Source organism: Macaca nemestrina, chromosome 9, assembly GCF_043159975.1.
Source record: "Macaca nemestrina isolate mMacNem1 chromosome 9, mMacNem.hap1, whole genome shotgun sequence".
In the NCBI taxonomy this organism is placed as follows: domain Eukaryota; kingdom Metazoa; phylum Chordata; class Mammalia; order Primates; family Cercopithecidae; genus Macaca; species Macaca nemestrina.
The window spans coordinates 28,496,441-28,510,288 of record NC_092133.1 but is presented as its reverse complement, the minus strand read 5'-3'; the positions used below and the strand labels follow the sequence as shown (position 1 = coordinate 28,510,288).

The window sequence follows — 13,848 nt, the reverse complement described above, 5'->3', positions numbered from 1 at the left end:
GCCAATTGGGACAAAGAAGAGGAAGAAGGCTTATTCCACCAATTTCGAAGCGACCATTGGCTGAGTCCCACAGAGGATGTGGGATTTATCCAAAGTCACACAGTGAGCTAGTGGTATGGAAAGAGACAGATGCCAGGCCTCCAAGCTGGATCATCTGCCCCAGGATATCTTCCTTACTACTAATCACAGTGCCTCAGCTTCCACCGTTAGGGAATACCCATCTATGGGCCTCGCCTGAGCAGAAACACATTATTTGCTAGAAGGGGTAACTCCTTCGGTTCTTGTCAGCCACTCCCACCTCAGAGGGAATGTTAATAGTTAATTAAAGATAAAGTCCTATGGAACAAAGTACAGAGACGAGCAAAGTGGGAAAAAGCAGATGGGTAAGCATAGAAAGGGACATCTAGGGGGGTGACAAAAGGTTCAGAGATGAACTTTTTAAACATTTTTCAGAGACCACATGGCATTCAATGTTTCCTATCATGTTCCTTCTTTTCCTGCTTGGAACCCCAACATGCCATGGGAGGTTCTGGGCCTTCTCTAAGGACTTCTCCAAGACCACAGGCATGTTGGCCCAGCATGGTTCTCCATCTCTTACCTTTTTTCCTAGGTAGCAGGTATCAAAGGGATATTTCTGGCAAACAAGAAGGTGGACGACCAGGTGAAGACATACATCACTTACAACAAAGGCAGGGATTGGCGCCTGCTGCAAGCTCCAGATGTGGACCTGAGAGGAAGCCCGGTGCACTGCCTGCTGGTCAGTCACTCGGCCTCATGGGAAGTTCACAGGGCAGGCTGGCCACCTGGGGAAGCTGTGTCAAGGGTTTTCTTTCATCAGAGGGTCTTAGGAACTCAGGTGGTGCAGTGCAGTAATTTTCTAAAACTTGCAGGGCATTGGTCCGTGGACTCAGACTGCAGCACCAGTTGAATTATGCAGGCATTTACTGAGGATCTACTATGTGCTCCATCTCGTAGTAAGGCAAAGAAACATATAAGAGAAGGAGCCTGTGCCCAAGGGTCCCAGGCACAGATCAGTAGTAGTAATACATCTATTAACTGACACTGACATGATGCATTGTGTTTTGGTAAATTCTTGCTAGATGTTGAGGCAAACAAAAGTTGCTTTGAGATTCCGGTGGGGGGAGGGGTTAGGCTGGAATGTCCATTTCGAGGATTCCTATTGTATGGAATATTGGGGTAGGCACCATGGAAGACATGATGTGTGAGATGGTTTCTCTGGCTCCAGGTGCTTCTGCTCTGTGTGAGGAGGCAAGACGGTTCATTAACAATAAAATCCACAACGCTCAGTGCCCTCTGAATAAGGACCTCTGTAAGAAACAATTTTAAGGTCCCAGAAATGGTTAGTTTCTTCTGAGCAAAAAGTTACCTCTTGCCACTTATTCGAAAAGATTTATTAACCACTTATCATATTCTAGACCCTATGTTAAAAATTGGGACTACAGTGGTAAATACGGCAAATGGCACCCTTTCCCTTTGTAATTTTCAGCCTTATTCCATATAATTTTTGCTTAGGGTACTAGGAGGGTCAGAGATAAATGCCTGCTTACCTCTAGGAACTGGTCACAGCATGATATTTTTTCCCTCAAACCTTACCCATGGATTCATCTTATTTTAATCTGATTTTCTCTTTCTTTCTGTTTCTTCATCTTATTTGTATTTATTGTACAGAATATGTCTCTGTAAATCCCCAAGCCCTTTTAAGAACACTCCAATGGGGATAGATGAATAAATAAGTGAATAAATAGAGAACACAGACTTATATAGGTTTTAGATGATGGCTTCAAATATTTTAAGTAAAATTATAAATAGGAGCAAAATACATAAAACAGAGACGGAGACAATCTGGCTGAAGAAGGTGGAGGGCCTGGCCTAGTTCACATAGCTTCCCCTCTTCACTCCTCCCGGAGGGCCCTTAGAGCTCCAAGAAGCAGAATCGATGGTCAAGATCAGAAATTCAAGAATGTTAGTGTCATCCTGGTAGAAGCAATGGTCAAGGAGGCTTCATAAAGCCAGCCATGAACTGGACCTTGGATAGGTTGGGTGAGGAAGAGAGGGAAAGGCATAAGATTCAAGTTAGGGGGCAGAGGCAGGAGGGTGTTTATGGAAGGTACTCAGTGGAGCTTCTAATCTGAGCATGCCAGCTGTCTCAGGTGTGGATGTCTTCTGCCCAAAACTGTGTGACTCACCATCCAATGCCTTGCTATTTCTGGGAGCTGAACATAGGGAAGCCCATCTCTAGTGGGGCAGGGGTACAGGTGTCTGGAATTTCCTAGAATGAAACTATTTCCTTCTCCATTTTAGCCCTTCTGTTCCTTACATCTGCACCTGCAGCTCTCTGAAAATCCATATTCCTCAGGAAGAATCTCTAGCAAGGAGACAGCCCCAGGACTTGTGGTGGCTACAGGTAAGGAAAACATTCCCTGGGCTTCTTCCGTACTGAGAGTATCTAGAATAAATGTGTCACCTATTTTTGGATCTTGGACTCACCGCATCAGATGAAAGCTATGGGCACTCTCCCCAGAAAATATGCAGGATTCCCCAAAACCCATCCAAGAACCTAAGATGCAAAGAGCTCCAGGCATTTGTAATTCCTAAGTTCATGCATCTTACCCGGGGACACAGAGCAGTCCCCTGTGCTTAGCAAGAGGCCAGAGTTTCTCTCAAAGTAAACTGACCAATCAGAATGGTTGTTTATAATAGGAATCCACACTTTAAGAAAACATGATAGATGAACTTCCTAGCTCACCAAATATAAGTTGGGGTTGTTTTCTCTTTACACAGATGATTCTTTACAAAGGGTTCCATCCCAGCGCTGTTTTTAATCAGGAGGTCTCTGGTGCATGTAAAGGCTTGTTTACACATGATTAACCACTTGGCTGAGAGCCTGAGGGCAAAGGGCAGAAAAACTTAAGGTTGTATTGTTGGAATCACTGTCCACTGAGCATCAATCGGAAATGAAGATAAAGCAACTCCGAGATGAAAGCTGAAGTCTCGGCAGAGTGTGCTCTGATTAGCATGCACTGCATTTCCATACACCTTTTCAGGAATACATTGATGGCATAAAGCAAGGCAGCCTGCTGATCTTAGAAGTTAGAGCTCTGGTGTTGGTCAGCTTATTTTTCTAATGAAAGCAGATAAATTCACAGTGACTTTTGGAACTGGTACATTCTGTTTTCTCTCATCAACCCAAAGCTCTGGTCCCTGGAGTTCCTACTCTCTAGGCATGGCTTCCTTGTCCAAGCCTCCAACTGTGTGAGCTTTTACATACCACCAGTGACCAACCACTCTCATCGGACTGACAGCTGGCATAGCCTTCTAGCATTTCAGTCAACTCCTGTCGACCCCAGATGGTTGGGAGCAACTATGCTTAACACCACTGGCTTCAGGGAGCCCAGGCTGGGGAGAGATGAGGGCAGGCCCTGTTGCTATTCCCCTGGCTGGAGGAGTGATCCTCAAACTCTGCAATCCATGTGGATTGGTCTTCCCAACTCAAGGGCTGCTGGACCCTATGCCTCTCCTCAAGACCTACAGGAGGCCCAGGGCTGAACTGGAAGCTACATCAAAAAGTAGGGATGAATAATAAAAGTTAGTATTATCTGAATGTTTAGTGTGTAGCCAGGTATTGTTCTTTGTGGCTTGACCACTCTGAACTTCAGTGTTTTCATTGGCAAAGTGGGCATAATAGTACCAGAATAATATAATTGCAGGATATAATTAAGCAATGAATTTAAAATGCTTAGAACAATGACCAGGCGCAGTGGCTTATGCCTGTAATTCCAGCACTTTGGGAGGCCAAGGCAGGAGGATCACCTGAACAGGAGTTCGAGACTAGCCTGGCCAACATGGTGAAACCCTGTCTCTACTAAAAATACAAAAATTAGCCAGGTGTGGTGGCGCATGCCTGTAGTCCCACCTACTAGGGAGGCTGAGGCAGGAGAATCACTTGAACCCAGGAGATGGAGGTTACAGTGAGCCAAGATGGTACCACTGCATTCCAGCCTGGGTGACACAGTGAGACTCTGGCTCAATAAATAAGAAATAAATAAGTAGAATGCTTAGAACAGTGCCTGGGACATATTGAATACTTAGTACATGTCACTTATCATCATCATTAATATTATAGAAGTTAAAACTCTTCTTCTTACATCAGAAGAATATAATGTGCTCATCTCCTTCAACAGAATCCATAAATCCTGTGCATACACTAGGCACACAGAGAAACTCAGGAACCTTGTCCTCCTGCTTTCCAGGCTGAGCCCTGACACTTACTAGGTTTGTGCATTTGGCTTAGTTTTTAACCTCTGAGCTTCATTTTTCTCATCTGTAAAACTGGAATGTTTTCTACCTTGTGGGGGTGTTGTAAAAATTGGAGATGGAAGTGTGTGTCTAAAGATCCAGCAGAGTGCTCAGACCATCATAAGGTAGAATTAATGGTAGTTGTTCTTACCTGTGACCAGCATATTGCTTCTCAATTAGTACTTTGTAAATTAGCGAACACAAAGACATTAAAGATTTATTTTTGAATTTTTTTGTCCATATGTATCAGAATTGCTAATTCCTTTTTATCTCCCCCTGTAATTCTTGAGGCTTTTTGCCATGCCCTGGATTTTTGGGAGAGATATAACTCAGCTGATGAGATTCTGATGAAAAACCAGGGCTGAGTCACTGGTGCATGCTTCTTCATACCCAGCTTCTCCTTACCCTGCTTGCTCTGGTCACCCTGGGAGGTTATTTGCCATCAGGAAGATAACTATGAAGTCAGCTAATTTTACCTTCAGTGGCCTGCATGGAGCCTGCCTCTGCAGGGTCCTTTCCCACATCTGTGCCTTCCACCTTCCTTCAGGTATCAGCCACCCTGGGCTCTCTCCACTTCCACTGCTGACTCCCTTTCCCCACCTTGAACTGAGATGTGGTCTCAGGTAAGCTGCGTGGGTAAAAGTATAGCCTGAGATTCATCTCTAACTCCTGTTGAGGACATCTCCGAAGGCAGATGGAATTCCAGTATGGAGAGTTTGGCAATTGCCTTTTGCAAGAGAAACACTGGGGTTCCTAATATCCTTAACACAGTGGTTTCAAGCTAGTATTAAAGACCTCACATCCTCACAGTGCCTTACAGCATGCAAAGCACTTTCCTTGCCTTGATTGCACAACTGCACAATAATGTAGAAATGGAGATTACTATCCTCCTCAATTTAGAGATGAAGAGACTGTGGGCAGGTGGAAACAGGTGTCTTGTTCCAGCCCACTCTCCCTCTGATTCCACCTCTAGTGCTCTGTTCTGTAGCCATTCAGCCAGACCTATCTCTGAGCCCCTTTCCGTGCCAGGTCCACAGCTAACCAGACTCTCTGCTAGGCTTCCTGTAAACTCTGAATGTTTGCACCCTCCTGTTTTTCCTTCTGTGGCAACCCTCCTCCCGCCCCTGTCCCTGCAGGGGCACATTGATTGAACACTGTCAGCTTCCTCCCCCACTGAGTCTGTAGCCACCCCGTATGGGCAGCAGATCCCTCTGGCATCAGTGGTGGTAAGAGAAGCATTGCTAGCCCTCAGAGGACTTCAAAATTCTCTCCCTCTTATTTTTTTCAAAAATATTTAAGGAGCAGAGAAGGATAGCACTGGGAGGAAATGAGGGTAAAAGGAAGTTGTTTAAAGCTTCCAAAAGGGGCATGGGCCCTCCGTGAGAAGAGATCCCAGTTCTTCTTCTCCATCTCACTCCCACTCCTCTCTCATCATACCACTCAAGGGGGCAACAGCTGCATCCCCTTCCTCCAACGTGGTTGGAAGTCACTAGCTGAGCGCCAATTCCACTTCAGCCAGCAAGGTTCATTTTTCAAATCCTCCTTCTCTGACAACATAACTCAAGCTCTTCCTATCAGAAATCACCCACAGAGTCACCTAGGAACTGTGCATGTTCAAAGATCAACTCCTCCTGGGTACATCTTTTCTGTCCGTTCATCTGGAAACCAACTTTCTGATCTCTGTGATCAGTAGCATTTTCTTTCAGGGGTCTTTTCAATTGACAGACGATATTTCCACAAATAGAGTTCACTGTGAGCCTTGGGTTCTTACCACCATAAGGCCCCCAAAATCCATCTAGTCGAGCTTTGAAAGAGAGGTTGAAGATGTTGACAGAACCAGCTTCTAAGGAAGGTGAGGGATGATAAACTAGATTCTTAGAAGCCATGCCAGGGATGGAAGATACACAGCTCTGGAGCAACTGTGCTCCTGCCTCCCTCTCTCTCTGTCACCCTTGGTAGACATCTATTGATCACCATCACATTCTATTCTGTTGAAACCAATGAATCCTTCTTAACACAATGCTCCAGGTTAGCACAACCACCAAGCAACTTGGGTTGATATTCTCCTCCCCATTCCTCTTTACTTTCCTCACCTGTGTCTTCTAAAACCTGTATCTGGGGAGTTGAATCCAAAATTCCAGGCAGAACTCGATGGATATACTCACGAAGCCTCTCCCTACTCCTCTCACACCTACTGCCTGAACCCTGAACCCTGAGCCCAGGGGTTATTTTTGGAAACTTGAGTCTCAAAACAAGTTGGCTATCTGTGTGCTCCCTGATGCTGATGGGAGCTTGACAAGCTGTAGCCTGGCTTTAATTTCTCATCTTGAAGCATTAAATGTCAGGAACTCAATTAACATTTTCATTATTGCATTTTTGTTGTGCTCCTATTTAGGCTACAGATGTGTGGGAGCTAACATTCTCTTCCTGCTATTTAAAAAAAAATATATCAGCCAATATCATAAACTCTTACATGTTTAGGGTTCCTTCCTGGTTGTCAGAACCTCCTCAAGTGCACGTCAATGTTGGAACATGATCCAATCATTTTTCCCATTCATTCATTCCACAATTACTTATTGAGCACTATTAGGTTGGGGGCATTTTTTTAGGCTCTGAGAAGAGGACTGCCCATTGGGAAAACTAAATCAATATAGATGGACTAGAAAAGCTTGACCACTTTGTTTTTAATAAGCATAGCCACAAGGTGATGGAGTGCCAGGGGAAGAAAAAGAAGGGTAGAGAGAAGAGGAGAGTGTGAAAGGATGGAAGCAGCAAGTGTGGTCGGTCTAGGCATAAGCCAGGTGACTTCTTTTCCTGCCATGTTTGATGGCCATGGTATGCTGAGTGTGGTCATCTTCTTCTGGGCACTGTATAATTTAGGTTACATAGTCTGTGCCATTGGGTCACTCAACTGCCTGGCACTCAAAGGACATGTAGACAAGTTGCAAACACACAGACACACAGTTATGCACACACACACACACACACACACACCAGTTTTTCTCAGGCTCCTATGCTCAGTTTCTCCATATGTGTCTACTCTTCCAGTCTTTGCTTCCTTCAGGGAATACCTGTCAGGAGCAATGTAAGAGATTATTGGTATACAGAGTGAATAATTGAAGAGAACTGAACTAATTGATATTCAGTCTTTGACTCATGTCATTGAATGATGCACTTCTGTCATACTATTTAAATGTTCTCCCATATTGGGTTTTTCTTCCTGCTGGGCTTCTGATATGACACCAAGAAAGAAACTGCACAAATTAGCTGTAAATATTACTTAGAAAACCTTTACTCTCTGCTCCCCCAGCCCTAAGCACACTTAATTGGTAAACTCCTGACAATCTCAAATGATCTGCTTATGTTTCAGGCAACATTGGCCCGGAGCTCTCATATACTGATATTGGTGTGTTCATCTCCTCCGATGGGGGCAACACATGGAGACAGGTAACTGGGCGAATTGAGAAAAAGGGAGGAGGCATTTAGAGTAAGTTCTACCAGTCTCTCTCTCCGTCCTATAGATTCTCATCTCATTATGACTTTGTAGTTTCAAAACACTTGAAGCAGCTGTTCAGTTTGGTCAATTTGGCTGGCAGGTTAGAGGGGTAATGGGGTAAAATGAGAAGGGCATTGGGCAGGGAATAGGAGGAACTGGAATTTTCCCAGTTCACTTATTCTCTCCTTCAGCCATATGTATGAAACAGGTCCAGATGCTAAGTACTGTGCTGGTTGCTGGGGATACAACTGATAAAACTGTTTTTATCATTAGTGTGCCAAGAGCTCTTGGCAAGCTGTTCTCTTCACCTTTGGGGATGTGTTTCTGTATCTACAAAATGCAAGGATTAGAACATTAAAACTGACAAAGCCATGAAAGTCAGTGGTTGTTTAAGTATTGTGTAGACTGTCTCGAGTAAGTATGAAACAGCTTAATAGATATATGACTGCATGAAACGTTAATTCAGTTTTACAAACACTTACAGCAATGCTGTCCAATAGAATGTTCAGCGATGATGGAAAAGTTCTGTATCTGTGCTTGCCCATGCGGCTATGGAGCACTTGAAATGTGACTACTATGTCAGAGGAACTTAATTTTTAATTTTATTTATTTTAATTAATTTAAATTTAAATACTCTCTTGTGGCTACTATATTGGACAAATAGATTTATACAATGTCAACTAGGTGTCAGGCTCCAGGAGGCAATTGAATAATTTGGAGTCCCTTTCCTTAAAAAGCTCAAAATTAAATAGAAGAAATGGGTTCATAACCAACTAACTATAGTTCAGGGTGATAGTAGTATTTTAGTGGCATTATTAGCACACAGAGAAAAGAGAGGAATACATCCTGCTGGAAAAACCGGGAAAGACATCATAAGGAGGAGTGACATTTTACTAAGTCTTAAAAGTGAGACAGTTTCTCCATGGAGAAGACAAGAGAAGGACGCTGAATATCTTGATGGTAAAGGTAGAGTCACCATATGAACTCTAGTTAGATAATTTCCTGTTTGGATCCCTTAGTGAAGATTGTCATCACCACCACCATCATCATCCCCATTTCCACCCATGTCAGCATGACCAGCATTGTAAAGATTACCAAGTACCTATGAGACAAAAGCAACTATGTCAAGTACTGCAAGGCACACAGTCAAGAATAAGGTTCCTACACACAAGGTCATAATCAGGTGACTGGGGAACAGATACATAAATAAGATCATACCCTTCAAAATGCAAAAATAACCTATTATGAGAGCCAAAGGACGGTGGAAGCTGGAATACAAACTCATCTGGTACAAAATATGCTCATAGACAAACCATTTCTGGAGGTCTCTCTACCTCAAGAAGTAGCTCACCTGACCATTGTTGTCAATACTTTTTCTTTCCTCCTTTCTTAAACAGCTAAGGAATCCACTTTCTCACTCCAGTGCTAGACAGGGCAAAAATGAGCAGTGGCCAGATGGTAAAATCAAGAGGAAAGGATGAGGATAACTTCTCCCTCCTCCCCAGTGCCTCCTCCTGTGTTCCTCATTCTTAGGCTTCAACCCAGCAGTTCCATTATGTGGCTTATCACAGAGCCATCCTTTAAGCTCTGGAGAGAAAAGCCTAGCATTGCAGACTCAGAGTCTATGTTTATATCTGGAATATAAGTGAATCACCCTTAGGTCCTTTGTGCATTGAGGCTCGTCATAAATAGGGACATTTTTCTTTTCTTTGAAGATAAATATGAAAAGAAAAAGAGGTTTAGGACTGAGAAACTACTTTTTCTCTCTAAGGTTCCCTGGGGCATATATATAGGAGACCCCATTCCTCTTACCCATTCCCCCTTTAAATCTGTCTGTACCTCCTTATCCTCTTATAGCCCTCTTCACTTAACCCACCATCCCAACTTCTCCATCTAGGCTGCATAAACCACCATCAATGGTTAAGTGCTGTAGGAATTCTCCAAGCATACTTTCCCCTAGAAGATCTAAAGTTGAGATTAGTTCTCTGCTGGAGAAATAGTTTTCCTGTTGAAGGTTGAAGATTTAAAAGTCATATCTCATATAAGCATTGATAGGTGTGAGCTTAGGTCTGAAGTTCTCTTGACTCAGAACCTTGTATTGCAGTTAGTGCTTAGAAAATGCCTGTGGTTAGATGGAGGGATGGATGGATGGATGGAACACTGAATAAGTGAATGAATGAGTGAATGGATGGATAAGTAACAGACAAATAGATGAAATAAAGAATGAATAACTTTAGGTCCCTGGACATACTGTGTTCCAATGACTACTTAGAGTAGGGACTTATAGACACCCAACTTGGGTCTTCATCCAACTTGCAGGGAGGTGGTGGCTATATCAGTTATTAGTTTTACCATAGTTGGTGGAAAATTGTCTTTTAAGTTCCTAGATAATGTATAAACAACACTATAAAACACTATAAAACATTGACAAATTAGCAGACGTCTGAATAGCTGAGGAAGAAGAGAAGGCTGAGTAGTAACTTAGTTACCTAGAAAGATAGGGGAGTTTCTTCGAAGTCATACTTTGCTTTGGGTTATCTAGTTGAGCATGCACCCTTTTGCCTCACCTTCATGTAGCATGCTGGTTCACAGTACTAATAGTGGAAAGAGCCCTGGAAATGCAATTTGAGTGGCCTAGGGAGAGTTATTTGTTTTCTGTGATCCCATTTCCTCATCAATCAAATGGAGATAATACTTACAAAACTATCTGATAGTGCTGTTGGAAGGCTTAGAACCTACATGAAACAATGTATGTGAAAGACTGTAAACTGTTAAGCACTATGCAAATGTAAGGTGTTGCTATGATTGTTGTTGTTGTTGTTGTTGTTCCAGATCTTTGATGAAGAGTACAATGTCTGGTTCCTAGACTGGGGTGGCGCCCTCGTGGCCATGAAACACACACCTCTGCCAGTCAGGCATTTGTGGTAAGGAGAGCTCCCTACCCTATTAATGAGCTAATGAGCAGCTTTTTAGTGGAGAGAATTGTGATGAGTTATTCTGCATTGTTTTATACCCATTTGTACATTTCCTCATCCATTTATTTATCCATCCATCCATTTAGTAGCTTTTACATCATCTAACTCATAAGTAGCAATAGTAGGCCAGATAATTCAGATGGGGAGGGGTAATGAATACGGTGGGTGGTAATGAGTGGTCAGATAAGGCAGAAGACAGCAGGAAGGACCTGCAGTTCAAGTAGCCAAGATCAGTAATCCAAAACAGGAGAGGTGGAAATTGGAAGAGGAGGGTTAAGTACATGTAACAGATACTGAGTTCAGTTCTAGGGAAGTTGAGTTAGTGGTTTCTATGAATATTTCAGCAGAAATGGCCGTGAGTTGTCAAATATCTGAAGATCGGGAATGGTCTAGGCTGACACTTTAGCTTTGAAGTCATTAGCCACTAGGTGGTAGTTAAAGCTATGGTAGTGGGCTCAGTGCCTCAAGAGAGTGAGTACAGGGAGAAACCAGGGACTCCTATGGACTCTGCCGAAAACCAATATTCAGAGTGCAGGAAGAAATTATGGGACAGGCTAAATAGAAATGGCCAAAATATAGAAACTCAGGGGAAATATTTTCATGAATGCTGAAGAAAGGGGTGATTAATAGCATCAAATTCTACAATCAGATCAAGTCAGTTATGGAATAAAAACAACCTAGGATTAAGCAATATAGGAGGTTATTCATGATTTTTGTCAGAGTAGAATTGAAACAGAGGTGGGGATAAAAGTTAGACTGTAATAGATTTATAAACGAATAAACGACTGAATGGATGATAAGCAATGAAATGAAATAGAGACAGTATAGATTATTGCTTTCAAAGAGTAAGATTATGAAATGGAGCTGACGGTGTATATGCAAGACCTTCCACAAGGACAGAGTTGAGTGAGAATAGATGATGATGATGATGACGACGACGACGACGACGACGACGACGACAACGATGACGACAACTTGTTGCTGTTGTTGTTTTGTGTTTTTGGCAGGGAATGGCTGAGTCTCATGTGTATTTATGCCCTAAAGGGAAAGAATTTCAGGCTTCAGATTCAGCAAAGGGAATATTTGGAAGAGTGAATATTTGTAGGTGGACAATATCCTATCTACAGTACAGTTGGTCAGATTCACATGGGCAGGAAGGTGGACCCTGGCCTAACTACCAGGTCTTAGATATTGGGCGATAAACACGTTCAGAGTAATAATTTTATTGGAAAGCATCAGACCTTAATCAGGAAAGGCTTAGGATTCCCTAATGGCAAATCCAATCTTCAGTCCCTTTGGCAAAGACTTAAGAAGTATTCTCTCAATTTGACCATTTTAAGTGAAACCATATGAAATCACCATTTTTAGGTCAAAAATGATCAAATATTACCAGTTTCTTAAAGCTCAACCTAGTATATAGTGAAATAGTTCTACTACTATGATATGGAGAGATTGTGCAAATAAATGTTAAAAAGATGCATGGAGCCATTTGTAAGAGGAGTGCTCTCCCACCTCAAGGATGAGCTTGCAAAAGTTCCCAATGTAATTGTTTCTTATCCTTTTACTACTGATTTATATGGTTTTTTGGTAGTATCCAAATACTAGAATTGCTTGATATTAATGACTGTCAGTATTTATTGAGGGATTATTACATTCCAGGCACTGTTCTAAACCATTTACATGAATTATCTCATTTAATGCTTAACCAACCTATGTATGTAGGTACCTTTCTATCACCCACTTACAATGGCATCAAAAAGCAAACATGTTAAATACCTTTCTCAAGGCTAGACATGTGTACCTGGCAGCACCAAGTTAGATTTCTGTCATGGATGCTCTTCTGTTCTGGCTGCTAATTTTCTATAAACTATAACAAGCACACCTAGGCTTATGACATAGTCCCTGCCCTCCAGGAGATTATACTCAAGATAAGATGTTTAGGCAGTACATGCATGACTAGAAGTGAAAGCAATGTCTGCTAAAGGATGCCGACTGTGTGTATTGCTGGAATACTGAAGCCTGGTATGTAAGGAGCCTGGCAGCCTTCTCTCACCTCCTGCTGCAGGAGGTGGCATGAGGGCTGACCTTTGAGAGAAGGATACCAGGAGTTACAGGAGAGGTGAGAGGCAAGCCAAGGAAAGAGAAAACTTTGACTGAAGTCTAGAATTCAAGTAATGTAGGGGGTGTTCAGGAGACTATTTGATTGAGACCAAAAATGTAGATAGAGGTAGGTAGGACTCAGACGAACTTACATGCCAGTTTAAGGGGTTAAAGTTGGTCTGGTAGGTAATTTTTTCTGCTATCAAAACCCATGTGCCTCTGTAGAGGAAAGAGCTGTCTCTATTGTGGACTGAGTAGGACTTGCACTCTCAGAGAAGACAGCTTGAGTCTTAAAACAAGCTTGTTTTTAAACCAAGAAAGGCAATGTTTCTTAGCTCCCATCATGTTAAAAACTTCCATCTAAATCTTCATAAGAGAGTTGATAAATGTCCTACAGACAGGTTTAGCTGGCCTGGTTTCTTCCCTGTAAGTCCTGGAGAAGGGGCTAGCAACCAGCCCTTAAACTTGGCCATCACTCTCCTTGATTATGTAGGGACCTAGCACTTACTTAATCATTGATTCTTAAAGCATTCTGCAGAAGTTGCCTTGTGCTGAGGAAAGAAAGAGTTTATTTTTGTCATTTCCTTTTGGTGGTAGAAGAGGAGAGCATATTTGACATGGCAGGAGTACAGGGAAGAGAGTTTTGGTTTTGTCAAATCTTAGCATCCTTACATCTAACAGTTCAGTCTGATCCACGAAAGTTTTATCTCCAGAGACTGCCTGACTTCCAAACGGAGTGCTTGGCTGATTATGCCTGGAAGGAAACCATCCAAGTTGGGAAAATTACTCAACATTCATTTAGGAATATTTATGTAGGACCAAATCATGACTCTCAAAGTCATCACTACAAAGTTTGAGTTTTCCCTTGTTCCATGTAGTATCTCTTTTCTTGGTAAAAGATGTTTACAGAGCTCAGGGAAAAAAAAAAAAAAGAACTGCACTCCCACTGAATTTCTTCTT

General features: G+C 42.5%; 1 protein-coding gene across 4 annotated transcripts in view; it reads left to right on the top strand.

Moving 5' to 3' along the window:
* LOC105478298 (sortilin related VPS10 domain containing receptor 3) overlaps positions 1–13,848 on the top strand; it is a 612,041-nt gene that overhangs the window by 503,027 nt on the left and 95,166 nt on the right. For all 4 annotated transcript variants that reach the window (XM_011735416.3, XM_071069164.1, XM_011735417.3 and 1 more), the window contains 4 exons: positions 611–757; positions 2,323–2,425; positions 7,688–7,764; positions 10,646–10,737. In XM_011735416.3, coding sequence (XP_011733718.1) covers positions 611–757; positions 2,323–2,425; positions 7,688–7,764; positions 10,646–10,737 — 419 coding nt within the window. The remainder of the gene's footprint in view (positions 1–610; positions 758–2,322; positions 2,426–7,687; positions 7,765–10,645; positions 10,738–13,848) is intronic.